Source organism: Apteryx rowi, unplaced genomic scaffold, assembly GCF_003343035.1.
Source record: "Apteryx rowi isolate R43461 unplaced genomic scaffold, aptRow1 scaffold_1111, whole genome shotgun sequence".
Classification (NCBI taxonomy): Eukaryota; Metazoa; Chordata; class Aves; order Apterygiformes; family Apterygidae; genus Apteryx; species Apteryx rowi.
In genome coordinates this window covers 56,393-70,909 of record NW_020447322.1, presented here as the reverse complement: position 1 = coordinate 70,909, position 14,517 = coordinate 56,393, and the positions used below count along the sequence as shown (strand labels likewise).

Here is a 14,517-nt window from a genome sequence, read left to right as displayed (position 1 = left end):
GTGGTGTGGGCGCGCTGACAGCAGGAAGATGGATGGAGGGGGCCTGAGCCCTGGGGCTGAGCACAGCCAGAGCTGATGCTGGGCAGGACTGGCACCATATGGGTGGGTGGGCTTGGGGGGTCCCCGACACAGAAAGCTGGAGGCAAGGTGTCACTCCTCCCTGCAGAGGAGCAGGGGAGAGATGAGACTGCTGTTTGGGATTCAGCTAGGGTGGGCTGGCAGGGAGGACTGCCTGCACCTCCCCAGAGCCACAGAGGCATTACGTGAACTAACAAAACATTGCAGAGACCTCAAAACACTGCCGTGCTTTTTAATAATGGGTGCTGATGGCAGGCTGTCAGACGAGCTGCTGAAGGCTGTTGCGTGGACAGCTGCAACATGCTAAGAGCCAGGATGGTGGTGGGGGGAACAACATCCACCTCCAGCCTCCTGCTGCCTCTCTCAGCATCCCCTAATTCAGGCAGGGGTCTCAGGGAGCGACCCCTCTATAACATCCTGCCACACATAGCCACCAGCTCGTTACAGCTGGCTGGGGGGGCTGGCAGCAGCCGGCAACCAGGCTGGCAGGCAGGTGATTAGYTTCTCCCACAAGCCCATGCCTGCCTTCTCCATCCCCATGCCACGGTGCTCTCTGGCTGGCACAGCACCCCTGCATCTGCATGCACCTGGTCCCCCATGCACCGTGCCTGCACCTGCTCTCACACCCTCAGCAGTCCCCTTCCTCCTGCCCTAGACCTTGGGGGCTGCCTGGCCCCCATGACCTGCCCTAACATGAAAACAGGCAGATGTGGCCTCCCCTGGCCCAGGTTACCGCTATCCCATGATCAAGGATCCCGTGGCTCAGCTGCCAGTGCCAGTGCCAAGCAACGGGCTTGGCCATGTGTGCCTCCCCTGCTGCCAAGAACCTCAGTAGGGGTGGTGCACCACCACCCTTGTCCAGGACTGGGGGCTTGCTGGGCCAAGCTGTCCTCATAGAGGTGGGAGCTGGGCCTGGGCAGACGCAAAGAGCTGGGCCCCTCTAGGGGATGATGAGCTGGTGAGATGTGACTTTGTCATTRGGAAAGGAAGAGGCTGTAGGGCCCAAGGAGCCTGTCTCCTGCTCACAAGGGGAGCTGGGCATCCAGGAGACAAATCCCACTGCCAAGGACAATCTGGGCTTTCTCCAGAATGAGAGGATCAGAGCAGCTCCAATCTYCCCCAGATCAGATGTGTTGTATGAAAGGGCTAAGGAGACAGTCTTGCTTTGCTCCAGAAACAGGCAGACGTGGCCCTCCCTGGCCCAGGATACCCCTGCCCCATGATCAAGAGCACCAGCGGTGATCCCAGCCCAGCCTGGCCCCGTCCCAGGGCCACTGCTCACCCTCCGTCCATCAACAGCTCATCAAGGAGCCAAGGCAACCTGCTCTGGGGAAGGGGGGATGTGCTCCGCATCGCCACAAGGCAGCCAGCCCCCCGAGGACCGGTGCTGCTCTGTCCTGCTCATCTCCACACTGCGCAGCCAGGGCAGGGAGTCTCCACCCCCAAGCAGGAGGATAAAATCCCCAGCACGGATGTGGGGGACTGGAGTCCAGAGCTGGTGCTGCCTTGCGCTGGGAGGGGRCTTCGGGTCCCCGCTGAGCAGAGTCAAGGGCCGGAGCTACAGCAGCCTCCCACCCACTTGCTGCACTCATGACAGGTAAAACCCGCCCGCGGCAAAGCTTCTCGGGTCCCGCTGGTGGCCTCCACCGTGCCCCAAGCTCTGGGTCCCCCATGCTTCATGTGCTGTATGGGAGCCCAGGGTGCACCTGCGGTGACAGGGTGCATGTGGTGTATTCAGGGACCCAAACGCAGCTGGGCTGCCAAGGGTCAGTGCATTGGTGGTGGCTATCTTGCCATCCTCTGTTCCCCCAGGGATGAGTAGGAGCTGGCACCATGGGGCAGGAATGGTGGCAGCTCACATAGGCAGGGCATTGCATGTGGCCCGTTGCAGCAGCACCGGCGACCTTGTGAGAGCATGTGGGTGCAAGGAGCCGGGGGGGAACACACTACACCTAGGGGTCAGGATGCCTGAGTCCTCTCCCCATCTCAGTGTAGGGAGGATGGGATGGGGTATTTAGTAAATTAGGGTGAGGGGCAGGCTGCGTGGGCTCAATTCCCACATCTGGGAAGCAAGCAGGGACATAGGAGCAGGGACCTGCCCTGCTGTGTGTGGCCAGCCCTATGACCATGGGAGTGCTCTAGGGACTGTGAGGGGCCAGGGACCMCAACCTGGCAACAAGAGGCACAGAGTGGTGGGCCCGGGGCGACAGTGAAACACTCCCTCGGTCCTCCACAGCCTTCCTCGCAGCTGGCCTSAGCATGCTGCCAGGAGAGGGGAGTCCCTTCCCTGCCAGCCCCGAGTGGGCAGGCACCGCGGGAAGACCCTGCCTGCTGGGGCCACCCCCAGCGGGCACCAGGCTGGGGGCCGAGGGGCCGGGATCTGGCGCGAAGAACCAGCGTGTGTGCCACGTGGCAGTGCAGCTGGAGATGGGCAGCCTCTGGGAGGAGTTCAACCGCCTGGGCACCGAGATGATCGTCACCAAGGCGGGGAGGTAGGTGCAGGAGTGGAGGTGACAGAGACTCCTGGGTCCTTGGCACCCAGGAGCACCCTCCCCCAACTTCTCCCTCCCCGTAGGAGGATGTTCCCCACCTTCCAGGTAAAGCTCTCTGGGCTGGACCCGCTGGCTGATTACGTCCTGCTCATGGATTTCATCCCACTGGATGACAAGAGATACAGGTGGGGACCAGGGTACCTGGGGCCAGGATGGATGGATGGGTGGTGGTGATGGGCCTGGTGGGGTCCCTGGATGCTGTTGATGGCTGAGAGGGGTCCATGCTCACCCACAGCCCTGCTGTGGGCTCCCCGTGGGGCAGGACTGAGCGGCCAGAGCTCACTGCAGGACCCAGCTCCATGAGAGGCAGTCATATCCCTGCCAGGGCTCAGCCACCACCATCCCCACAGATACGCCTTCCACAGCTCATCCTGGCTGGTGGCAGGACGGGCCGACCCTGTGGCGCCCGGCCGTGTCCACTTCCACCCAGACTCACCTGCCAAGGGGGCCCAGTGGATGCGGCAGATCGTCTCCTTTGACAAGCTCAAGCTCACCAACAACCTCCTGGACGACAACGGCCATGTGAGACCCCATAACCTCAGGTGGTGGGAGGATGCGTGCCAGGGCAGGGGCAGGAGAGGGAGCCCAGCTCCAGAGAGTGGCTCCGTGGTGGGAAGGAAGGGCCAAGGGCAAGATGTGGCAGACAGGTGCCCATCTCGCCTCTCCCCGCTCTGCCCAGATCATCCTCAACTCCATGCACCGGTACCAGCCCCGCTTCCACGTGGTCTTTGTGGACCCCCGGCGGGACAGTGAGCGCTTCGCCCACGAGAACTTCAAGTCCTTCAGCTTCCCTGAAACCCAGTTCATGGCAGTGACAGCCTACCAAAACCACCGGGTGAGACTCACGGAGGGACCCTGGGGCACCCTGGGGCACCTGGCCAGCAGGCTGCCCACGGTGGGGCACCCCTTGACCGCACTCCTCCTCCTCCTCCCTCTGCAGATCACACAGCTGAAGATCGCCAGCAACCCCTTTGCCAAGGGCTTCCGGGACTGCGAGCCCGAGGCCTGGTAACTGTCCCCTGCCAAGCCACCACAATGAGGGGCTCGGTGCCACCTGCTCGCCACCCTGAGTCCACTTATCTCGYGCAGGTCTGGGGTGCCAGCGGGGTCCCTGCTGGGTGCACTGTCACGGACGCGGGGGGCAGCGCTCTCCTCCCAGCCGAAGGAGAAGCAGGAGAAAGGTAGCGGTGCTTGGCATGGGGGGCTCGGGCTGGTCCCCCACAAGCCCCCAGGCTGTGCTGAACCCGCTCCRCCTTTCTCTCCCTGCCTCCAGGGGCTCCCAGGACCCGTCGGTGCAGTAGTGGGGACCTGGTGCCAGCCATGCCCCGCGAGCCAGCCCCACTCCACCAGCGGGCTCTCGTCCCGGCGGCAGGGGCCCCYGGCTTCCCGGAGCTGCCTGTGCCCCCCTATCAGCCCCTCGCCTACCACAGCGTGTACGTGGGAGCCAAGCCCCGTGCCGTGCCCTACCCCCTTCCCGCCCTGCGGGCCGCCGGCTTCCACACGCTCAACGTCTACGGGACCGGACCRGCGCCCGCCTTCGGCTACAGCCAGCAGTGAGGCAGTGCCAGGCATCGGCCCCTGTCCTGTCAGGGTCGCACGCCTCCCTCCGGGTCCATGCCCTCCTCTTCCCCCTTGGCGTGGGGGCAGACAGGACGGGCCATGCCCCATGCCGACCCTCATCCTCTGCTGAGCCCTGCCAAAGCGGGTAGAAGAGGCGCAAGTGTGCTGGGGATGGAAACCTCCGGGGCTGGGTGCTCATGCGCCCCCCCAAACCCTAAGCGCTGGGCTGAGAGCAGTCAGGGAACAGCACTGCTTAGATGGCTTTTATTCACTGCCAGAGGAAAGTCTCCCAGGGCACGGGGAGGCTGCCTGGGCCAGAAGAGCAGAGGAGGGTAAAAGCATCACTGGACGTATCCTGCATCCAGTCCCTTGGTGCCCCCTCCCCRCCCCAGCACACCACCCTGGGGGTGCTGGGGATGCAGCCCTGCCCCATTGCACCTGGGCAGCCAGCACGGACCCCCCCGCACAGGATCCTCGGGCACCCTCCCTGCCACCCCAGGGCAAATGCAGCAGGTAGAATGGGGCAGAAAGGCTAACATCAGCAGGGAACTTGGTTTTCCAGCACTGCTTCCCAATGCTCTGAGCCCCCTGCTTCCATCCCAGGGGCACGGTGAGGTGGGCATCTGGGTGCCAGGGGTAGTGTAGCACCTCTGGCTTCCTCACCACTCTGCCAGGGCCCCGCTCACTTCTTCGCCATCATAAAAGAGAAGGGGGGAAAAAAAAGATAAACTGCTCCGGGCTGGAAGGRAGGGCTCTGGGAAATAGCGGCCAGGCAGGACCAGCGACAGCATCCTTGCAAAAGGCACAAAGGCAGCGCAGCGGGGTGTCATGGCACGGCACGGCACGGCAGCCCTACTCCCAGACGTCGGGCGTGAAGGCGAAGGGGCACAGCTTGTACCCAGCACCCACATAGAACTTGTTCTGAAACTCCACCCTGCCGAGGAGAGGGGACAGTCAGAGCCGGTGGGGGGAACACCACTGTGCCTGTCCCCCCTCCCAGTGCCTCCAGYGGGGGCTCACCAGTGCAGTCGCAGGGCATGCAGGAAGGCTGAGAGCCCCTCCATCACCAGCAGGATGGCCACGGTGAGCACAGCAAAGAAGGCGAAGACGGGCACCAGCACGACGCCCCCGACATAGTTCAGCCGCACAAACCCATTGTGCATCACCATGGTCCAGAGGACCTCCGACAGCTCTGTGGGATGGGCACCRGTCCAGGTGAGGCTCTCCCCAGCCCCGGGGCACTGGGCAAGGAGCCCCAGAGCGCGCAGAGGGGAGCCCGCAGGGTATGGGGGGACTCACGCGCATGCGCCAGGCTGAGGGCCCAGAGCCGCAGGTAGGACGCAGTGTTGGAGATGCAGCCCAGGCAGTACTCAATGGTGTGGATCGCCTGGTGCATGAARACCTCGGAGAACTCAAAGTGCTGCAGAGGCAGAGGGGACGTGGGATGTCAGGGGGGCATGGCTCTTCCGGCTCTGTCACCCACCCCGACTGTGCCAGGCTCAGGCACCTGCCCATTCGCTGGAGCCCTCACCTCGGCATCGTGGACATGCGCCCCACTCTCCACATCCTCCTTGGTGGCGTTGACRGAGTTGCCAGCCTCCTGTCCCTCCAGCAGCGGCTCCTGCTCCCCCCTGGTCACTGGCTGTGCAGGGACAGGACGAAGGTGAGACCCTGCTGCATCCCCTGGCCCCAACCAAGTGCCCCCCTGTCCCCAATCTTACCACAGGGTGGCCCATCCCCCGCGAGCGCTGTCGGCAGTACAAGTAGAGGGGCGTTCCCAAGAACAGGACAGGCACCGCTGCCAGAGCCAGCACCACCAGTACAGTCTGCACGGGCACCTGTGGGAATAGGGGAGAGCAGGTCCTGAATGGTGCCCCCCAGTTTCCCAAGTCTTGCACCCAGCATGAGACACCGGCCCAAGGTCCCCTCAAGTGACCCCAGCAGCCCTGTGCCTCCGGTCTGGGCTCAGAGCACCCAATGTCCCGCCTGAGCCAGGCAGCTTCGCCAGGCTGAGCCAAGAACGGTGGGAGATGCACTGATCGTGATGCAGGCTGGCTGTCCAGCGGGGCCACGCTTGCGGAGGGCACCACGCAGAGGGGTGGGCTGCGGAGAAGCTCCTCTCCCCAGCRCTGCATCCAAGGCTCATGCACCCCATCCCAAGCACGGGACACCCATCCCCACTGCTCCAGGCCCCCCAGGGCTCCTCACTGCTCCCAGCATGCCCAGCATCCCTGGCTTGGCAGGGCTCCTGCGTGGGGGCAGGACTATACTAGGCAGAGGGGAGAAGGCAGCACACTGAGGCCAGCCAGAGGATCAAGCTAGAGAGGAGAGCTGGGCCCAGGGACCCCCACAGCTGCCCCATGGCCGGAGGCGCTACCTGCCCCTCGTAGAGCGGGAGGTTTTTGTCATTGGACGTGAAGAGGAACATGTTGATGAAGTGGATGAGGATGCTGGGGGCCACYGTGGAGTTGACGGCACTGAACTTGATCCACTTGTAAAAGATGAGGAAGACAAGGTAGCCAAAAAGGGCCAGCAGGAAGACCATCTCGGGCAGGAACTCCAGCACCAGCCGGTGTCGCTGCTGGAAGTGCCTGAGCAGAAAGAGGTACCAGCGGGGCTCAGCCTGGCATGGTGCAGCCCCCGTCCCCACGTGGGCCAGGTGCCCCCCATGGRGGTATCACAAGGTGTCTGCACAGGGCCTGCACCTCGAACTGATGTAGGACACAGGACTCCTCTTGCCTGCCCCAGCCCGGTGCCGCGGCCACTGTCAACCCTGCAGGGGTTGCCCTGCCCCGAGCAAGCCAAGCTCTGGCCCTTTAGCAGGACTCAGCGGTGGGCAGGGATGGCCAGAGCTTGCAGGCACCACAAGGGGAGACTCACACGTGGTTGAAGACCCCCAGGAAGACACCAAAGCCCATGTGCACGATGCCCAGCACCACGGACATCTTCATCTTGAAGGAGTTGAGGAAGTTGAGGTGATTGGTGGCCAAACTCCAGATCTGCCCAGGACAAAGCAGAGCAAGTGGGTGAGAAGCTCAGCTACCCTGCCGAGGGTCCCATCCCATYCCCCTATAGCCCCCACTCACTGGGTCAATTCCAAAAGGATAGGGCCCTTGGAAGACGCCTGTGACGTTGGGGTCCAGGGTGAGGGACGGGTGAGTAGCGAGGTAGTCAGAACTGTGGGGAGAGTGAGGGGGCATCAGTGCAGGTGGAGGGCTGGTGCCAGAGGCYGCAGGGGGCCAGGGGTCTCACCTCCAGGAGGAGTGGTTGGCCATGGTGGCCACGCTCCAGGCCGAGGGGAATATGACGGTGGCTTTGCTGAAGCACTCATTGTAGATGAAGCCAGTGTAGATGGAGAAGGCCCCCATGAGCAGGATGAGGTAGCGCCCTTCAAAGAACGTCAGCCAGATCTGGGGGTAGCAAAGATGGCTCCCACATTGTCCCACAACCTGCCCCATATGACTCCCCCCCAGCCCTGCCCCACACATAAGTCCTGTCCCACACCACCAACCCTGCCCCATGCTGTCCCAGCCCCACACCACCAACCCATCTCACCCCACTAACCCTACCACACAACCACCCCAACCCACACCACCCACCCCATCCCATCCAAACCTGCCTCACCCCACCAGCCCCATCTCCCCCCCACCAATTCTGCCACACACCAACCCATCCTGCACCGAAGCTGCCCCACACCACCAACCCCATCCCATGCCACCAACCCCTGYAGGCCCTGTTCACCTCGTTGCTGGCCTGCCGCAAGCTGGGGCTATTCTCGTACAGCACCATCCAGAGGGCAAAGAGGAACATGAGCAGCCCATGACCCACATCCCCGAACATGATGGCGAAGATGAAGGGGAACGTGATGATGGCATAGGGTGCTGTGGGGTACACGGACCACGTCACATGGGATCCTCCTGAAGCCCTCTAACCGCCCAGGCACTGCTCCTGCAAAGCCCCTGGCCCCCTCACTCCTGCTTGGGGCAGGGGTCCTTACCAGGGTTCACCTCCTGGTAGCTGGCCACCCCATAGGCATCCACGATGCTTTGGAAGCCAGCAGTGAACTTGTTGGTGCGGATGAGCGTCGGGGGGCTCTCCGAGGTGGGGATGCGCTGCACAAAGCACTCCACGCTTGAGCCGCTCTTATACTGCAGGGAAGGCACCCAGCATATGACCCACAGTGCCCTTGCTGCCCTTGCACCCAGGCAATATGGGGGCAAGGGGCCRGGGACATGCCAGAGCAGGTCTCATCCTGCTGCAATCCAGGGAGATTTGCAAGCTCTGCACAGGGCATGTGCCATGGCACAGGGGTTGGGCCAGGAGGACTTGAGCTAGAGGGGGCACATATCACCCTAGGCACAAGAAGTGGGGTTCACATCCCACCGTGGGCACAAGATGTGGGGGTACATCCCTCCCTGAGCATGGGGTGCACCTAGCAAACCCTGGCATGGAGGGCATGGGGCACTTATTGATCCCTGGCACAGAGGGCACAGGGGCACCTACTGCTCCCCACATGAAGGGTACGGGGACACCTACCGATCCCTGGCGCAGGGCGTCCTGCACCTGTGTGAGGTCACGCACGGGGCACCAGACCTCAGCGATGAGGCACTTCTCGGTGACATCGAAGCTGCACTGGTTGAGGACRAGGTAGACCGCCTTCATCTTCTGCACCCGCACCCGCCACGTGGGCAGCACCAGCATCACCTTGTCCAGCACCTGCGCCAAGTACTGCTCTGTCTCCTCCAGCACCTGTGGGCACCCGGGTCAGTGGGTCAGGGACAAGAGGGTCTAGGTGCTCATCCCCCCCAGCTTGCCGCATGTCCCCCTTCATCCCTGCGGTGTCCAGCTCACCACACTGAGGTCCTGGATCTGGCTGAGCAGCCCCGTCAGGGTGTCCGTGCGGCTAGTCTCGCTCTCAGGGTAGGGGTAYACATGGCAGTGAAAGCTGGGACAGACACATGCACGTTGGGGGATGCAAAACACTCCCTGGGGAAGCCCAACCCATCCCTGCACGGGGATGCGCTCTGCCTGCAGGGAGGCGTTTGCCAGGATGTCCATCCCCGCATCCCACAAGCCTCCTGGACCACAGAGACCGGCTGGGGGCTCAAGGCAGCGCCTCCCTTGCAATGTCCTGGGAAAAGCAGTCGGACGGCAGCACCGAAGCAGGCAGGCAGACATAAACGAAGGGGTTCAGGCCCAGGCGGCACCGGGGAGGGATGGGAGACAGGAGCRGGTCTCGCTAAATAAACCTTTCCACAGCAAAACCGCGTGGCATTGGGGAGTGGGTGCACACGTGCCAGACGCTCTGGGGACACGGCGCAGGGCACGGGGTAGGGGCCCAGGCGGGGGGCGATGGAGCCGCTCACTCACCAGTCGGAGATCTTGCGGATCTTCTGCCCTATCTGCTCGCCCCAGAAGGAGATGAGGAAGATGACCCAGGTGATGCTCTCGCCCTAGGGGCAGCGCAGGCCGCGTCAGCCCCGGCCAGCCCCAGCACCCCCTCCCCTGCCAGCCCCCCGCCTCAGCGCCTCCGCGCTCACCGTGGCTGGGTCTTCCATGGGCTCAGGCATCTCCACGAAGTTGGCGACGAGGTAGCCRCGGCAGGCGCGCCACAGCAGCCGCTCGAAGGCACTCACCCGCCACGGGTGAACGACGCCCGCCACAAAGCTGCAAGGGCGCAGGCAGAGCGGTGAAGGGCGGGCACGGCCCCCAGCCCTACGGCCATGCCCCCCGCCCCACGACCCCTCTCCACGCCCCCCCCCAGCCCCACAGCCCCTCTCCTTGCACGCCAGCCCCCATTTACTTGATTTTGCGGTCAAGGTGCTGGCTCACAGAGGGGTCAAGGATGGGCTCACGCTCCGAGTGGGCCCGGGRCCGAGGTGGGGAGCCCAGTGATGCCTGCTGTGCCGGGGAGCAAAGAGATGAGCAGAGCGGAGGGTAGCACCAGCACAGCCCCCAAGGGAGCGCTGGGCCCCCGTGGCCCCGTGTCCACGGCACCCTGGACCCACCGGGAGGCTGGTGAAGCGCTGGCCCTCGCGTAGGACGTGCAGGTACTCGCGCAGCTCCCGGAGGCGCCCGTGCAGCGATTCCCGGTTGCGGCTGACTTCGCGCAGCTCCTGYGCCAGCTGCTCTGACTGCTCCTGGATGTGCAGGGCGTCACGGGCCAGCGGGGCCGCCGGGTTGTCAGGACACGGCCCCAGCACCCGCCCGGCCTTGCGCAGCTCCTGGTGCAGGAAGGCTGCAGAAGAACGGTCAGAAAAGGGCACGGGCGGGTGGCCAGGGCGCCGCGGGGCTGCCCCGTCCCCGGGAGACCCCAGCACCCTTCCCCAAACGGCCCCTTTCTCCATGCTACCCCCCAGCCCAGCGCCTCCCCAGGGCTCCCCAGCGCTCACTGAACGTCTTCTCCATCTCCTCGCAGCGCCGCACTTCGCCCACGAACCGCCGCTGGAAAGCGGTCACGTTGGGGTTCAGCTGGGGAAGGAGGAGACCAGGGTCAACGCCAGCCCCCAGCAAGGGCCCCGGGGGACCAGCAACACGCCATGGGGCCAGTCAGCCTCGCCGCATCCCCCCGACCCGTGGCGTACCCCCATCCCGCCCACGCCAAATCCCCCCGCTGAGCCCCGCTCCGGGGGCCACCCCAGCCCCTACGTACGTCTCTGAACTCGAGCAACCCCCGCTCGCCCAGCTCGCTGACGCAGGTGTAGGCTGAGGCCGACTGCAGGAAGAGCTGGGCCAGGCAGACCTCCTCGCTGCGGAAAAGGGAGCCCATGGCGCTGCGGGCACCGCTGCGGAGTGGGAGCGCGTGGGCACCAGGGCACCTGCCTAGGGGGAGAGGGAAGCGCTCAGCTCAGCCGTGGGGCGTCAAGGCCAGGCCGTGGGGCCCGCAGGACGGGGAGCACAGCAGCACGTCCAGTGGCCTGGCTGGGTTTGGGGGGGGGGGGAGTCTCGCCACCGTCGGGGCGGCACCGGTGGCCAGGCCACCCCCAGACCGGCACCCGTTGGGCAAGCCGAGGTGGCGGTGGCAGCAGCAGGGGCCGAGGAAGTGACTCGCTCGGGTCACACGCAGCTTTTTCCCAGCGCGGAAGGTTGCAAAATACTTTCCAGCCACCCCCCCTCCCCGCCCCCCCCAGCCCCAGCTCAGCTGCCTCTGAGTCAGGATGCCCGGCAGCGGGGAGCCCACCCTCCGCTTTGGGGAACCGGCGCGGCTCGCGCACCCGCCGGGGATGCTCGGGCGCTGCCGGCCCCGCCGCACCGACACCGGCAGCGGCAGCGGCAGCAGCACGGCGCTGCCTGCGCCTATCCTGGGTGCGCACCGCCGGGGCCGGGGCCGGGCTCCGCACTTCCTCTTCCCCAGGAAGGGCCCGGCCGCGGAGGGAGGGACCGAGCCGCCCGGCAGCGGAGCGCCGAGCGGGAGGGGGGGGCACCAGCACCGCCGGGGCGCAGCGCGCCACCACACCCCCCACCCCCACCCGCCGCAACCGGGACCCCGGGCCGAGATCCACACCCCTCTCCCCACCTCCATCCACACAGCCCCAGCTCTCCTCCCTCCCGGGCAGGGCTCCCCCCCGTGGCCCCCAAGCCGGTTGCAAGCTTGCACCGGGGCCCCTTTGCCCACCCTGCCGTGCTCCTCCTCGGTCTGCACCCACCCACCCCGTCCCCACGCCCTCCTGCAGCTTTCCCCTCCGCTGATGCTCTCCCCGTTYCCAGGCCCTCCCGCCTGGGAGAGGGAAGGACAGGACGCCGGTGCCCAGGAACCGCCGTGCCCTTCCCCAAGACGCAACTGCAAACCTGGCGCTGGCGGGTGCTCAAGGGCCATCCAGGGCTCCCCCCAGCTGTACCTGCGCAGGGGTTCAGTCCCCGCTCCTATCCCCCCCCCCCCACCCAAAAGCTGCAAACAAACAGACGCAGGGAAAAGCACAAGGTCTGGGTTAGGAAGGGGCCAGTGCCCCCAGCACGGACGGCTGCGGCGGCACCTCTAGGCCCTTTATTAGGGGAGCAGGGAGGACACGGCACGGCCAGGCTGCGCAGGGTCCAGAGGTCACCGGTACAGGTAATCAGCCTGGATGTTGGCCGCAATCTCAGCCTCCCACTTGTCACCATTGTTGAGCAGCTTCTCCTTGTTGTAGAGGAGCTCCTCGTGTGTCTCCGTTGAGAACTCAAAGTTGGGGCCCTGCCAGAAGCGGGATAGGAGAAGCTCTTCCTCAGGCCCAGCCTGACCTCCCCTGGCAGGAAGGGCTGGCTTGACCCTTCCCTCCCGGTCCCCCTTCCCGCTCCAGCCCCTGGTCTTGTAGAGCCCGGCCATYGTGCAGCTCTGCTGCCTGTTCCCGCTTTTGATGCAAAGGTCTGCGGAGGTGGCAAGCTGGGCTCCCCACTCACCTCCACGATGGCATCCACAGGGCAGGCCTCCTGGCAGAACCCGCAGTAAATGCACTTGGTCATGTCGATGTCGTAGCGGGTGGTTCGGCGGCTGCCATCCGCTCTCGCCTCTGCCTCAATGGTGATCGCCTGGCACGGAGGGGAAGGGACGCAGTCAGCTCCTGCTCCAGCCCAGGGAGGAGCAGCACTCTCAGGAACACCACTGAGCCAGCCTTGAGAAGGGGGAACCAGCCTGGCCAAGAAGCCAGCTCTCCGCAGCCCAGCAGAGCCCTCAGACCCGGAGGGAGGAGAGCAAGGAGCCAACGCAGGCTGGGTGCCCTGGGGAGAGGAGGAGGGGGACTCCCCACGGACGCTCACCTGGGCCGGACAGACAGCCTCACAGAGTTTGCAGGCAATGCACCTCTCCTCCCCAGATGGGTAGCGGCGCAGCGCGTGCTCCCCGCGGAAGCGAGGGCTCAGCGGGCCCTTCTCAAAGGGGTAGTTGATAGTGGCCGGTTCCCGGAAGAGGTAGCTCAGAGTCATGGCCAGGCCTGGAGAGGGATGGAGAAAGGAGCCTACTGCCTGCTCAACGGGGACAAAGGACTGGGCTCCCCACAAGATGCCACAAAGGTGGTCAAGAGGCTGGAGCACGGGACATAGGTGGAGAGGCCGGGAGAGCTGGGTTTGTTCAGTCTGCGGAAGAGCAGGTATTGATGTTTGCAAGCTTCCTAATGGATAGTTACAGAAAAGCCTGGTTCCACCTTCTCTCAGAGCTGCCCAGTGACAGGATGAAGGGCAACATGCACAAGTTGCAACAAGGGAAGTTCCCATTAGGTATCAGGAGAAACACTTCCCCATGAGGGCAGTCACATGCTGCAGCAAGGACCAGAGAGGAGGAATCTCCATCCTTGGAGATACTCAGACTTGACTGGACACCTCATCTAACGAGACCTGCTATGAACAACAGGTCAGACTGGAGATTCCCAAAGGTCCCTTTCTGCCTCAGTTACATCCTGTGCTGGACAGGAACATGGGGTGTAACATTACCATAGGGGTCTTCTACACCAGCTGGTGTGGAACTGCACTGCCACCACCCACCGCAGGATGTGGGGCTCACCTCGGAAGAGCTCTGTCCATAGCAAGGTCTGGGCAGCCCGATCAGTGATAGAYTTCATGTCCATGGCTGGGTCCTGGACATTCACATACTCTGCAGGGAGAGAGATACTGTCCCTGCTCTGCGTGGAGTGTGGTGGGAAGGAGATGCACAGAGGCAGCCCCTGCAACAATGCCAAAAAGGGACCACTGGCACAGCCCGAGGGAGCAGGTCACGCCAGGCTCCGGTACTCACTGTAGGACTCCCTGGGGGCAGTGGTGCTGAGCGGGCGCAGGTAGCACAGGCTGGCCAGCGTGCCTAGGGGAACGGAGAGGAGTCAGAGACAACTCAAGGTGGGGCGGGGGGAGTGGGGAAAGCTGGTGCCCAGCAGGGCCCTCTCCTCACCTGTGCGGGCAGCCCGGTACAGCAAGCACAGCGCCGCCATGTCCAGTCCTGCAGCAGGGACAACGGCCTGTCCCGTCACTCACTGCCAGCCCTGCCCCAGGCAGGCACCCAGCTGGCACCACAGGGCTGGCACCCACTGAGGTCCAGGTGCCAGCTGGGACAGAGCCAGCCACAGAGGCCCCGGACCGGCATGGGATCCAGGCGTCCTGGATTCCCCACTTCCCATAAGGGACCAAGGTATCCTGGCACCCACCCACCCACCAGAAGAAACCCGGATTTCCTGAGCTCCCCTCTCCCACAAGGGACCCAGGCATCCTGAACCCCCACTTCTCATGAGGGACACAGGCATCCTGCTCCCTCCCACCTCCCACAAGGGACCCAGGTGTCCTGTGCCCTCCCCCTCCCACAAGGGATCCAGGCATCCTGACCCCCCACTTCCCATGAGGGACACAGGCATCTTAACGTCCCCCCACC

General features: G+C 64.5%; 3 protein-coding genes across 4 annotated transcripts in view; 1 reads left to right on the top strand and 2 right to left on the bottom strand.

Annotated features, from left to right (window-relative positions):
- Nucleotides 1-2,337: 2,337 nt before the first annotated feature.
- TBX10 (T-box 10) lies at nt 2,338-3,669 on the top strand. The gene is given in 5 exon segments (XM_026077093.1): nt 2,338-2,570; nt 2,654-2,755; nt 2,981-3,152; nt 3,310-3,465; nt 3,571-3,669. Coding segments are annotated over 5 exon segments (762 nt in total).
- Nucleotides 3,670-4,440: 771 nt separating this feature from the next.
- Nucleotides 4,441-11,261, bottom strand: TCIRG1 (T cell immune regulator 1, ATPase H+ transporting V0 subunit a3). Of its 2 annotated transcripts, none has more exons than XM_026077232.1 (19): nt 10,843-11,261; nt 10,583-10,661; nt 10,199-10,428; nt 9,994-10,091; nt 9,731-9,857; nt 9,561-9,643; nt 9,042-9,135; nt 8,727-8,939; nt 8,188-8,338; nt 7,932-8,071; nt 7,443-7,600; nt 7,277-7,367; nt 7,071-7,189; nt 6,568-6,781; nt 5,912-6,028; nt 5,722-5,832; nt 5,490-5,610; nt 5,211-5,382; nt 4,441-5,124 (listed from the first exon to the last, which is right to left on the bottom strand). In XM_026077232.1, the coding sequence occupies exons 1-19, from the start codon at nt 10,957-10,959 to the stop codon at nt 5,043-5,045; spliced, it is 2,517 nt and encodes an 838-aa protein (XP_025933017.1). In that variant the 5' UTR covers nt 10,960-11,261; the 3' UTR covers nt 4,441-5,042. The 2 variants fall into 2 exon arrangements, with proteins under 2 accessions (XP_025933017.1, XP_025933025.1); XM_026077240.1 differs by having other exon boundaries at nt 9,994-10,088.
- An 851-nt stretch (nt 11,262-12,112) lies between these two features.
- Nucleotides 12,113-14,517, bottom strand: part of NDUFS8 (NADH:ubiquinone oxidoreductase core subunit S8) — a 3,027-nt gene continuing 622 nt past the window's right edge. Inside the window, exons 2-7 of the mRNA XM_026077130.1 lie at nt 14,044-14,091; nt 13,894-13,956; nt 13,663-13,752; nt 12,924-13,096; nt 12,567-12,695; nt 12,113-12,360 (exon numbers count right to left, since the gene is read on the bottom strand). Of these exons, the coding sequence (XP_025932915.1) occupies nt 12,229-12,360; nt 12,567-12,695; nt 12,924-13,096; nt 13,663-13,752; nt 13,894-13,956; nt 14,044-14,083 (627 nt within the window). The 5' untranslated portion in view covers nt 14,084-14,091 and the 3' untranslated portion in view covers nt 12,113-12,228. The remainder of the gene's footprint in view (nt 12,361-12,566; nt 12,696-12,923; nt 13,097-13,662; nt 13,753-13,893; nt 13,957-14,043; nt 14,092-14,517) is intronic.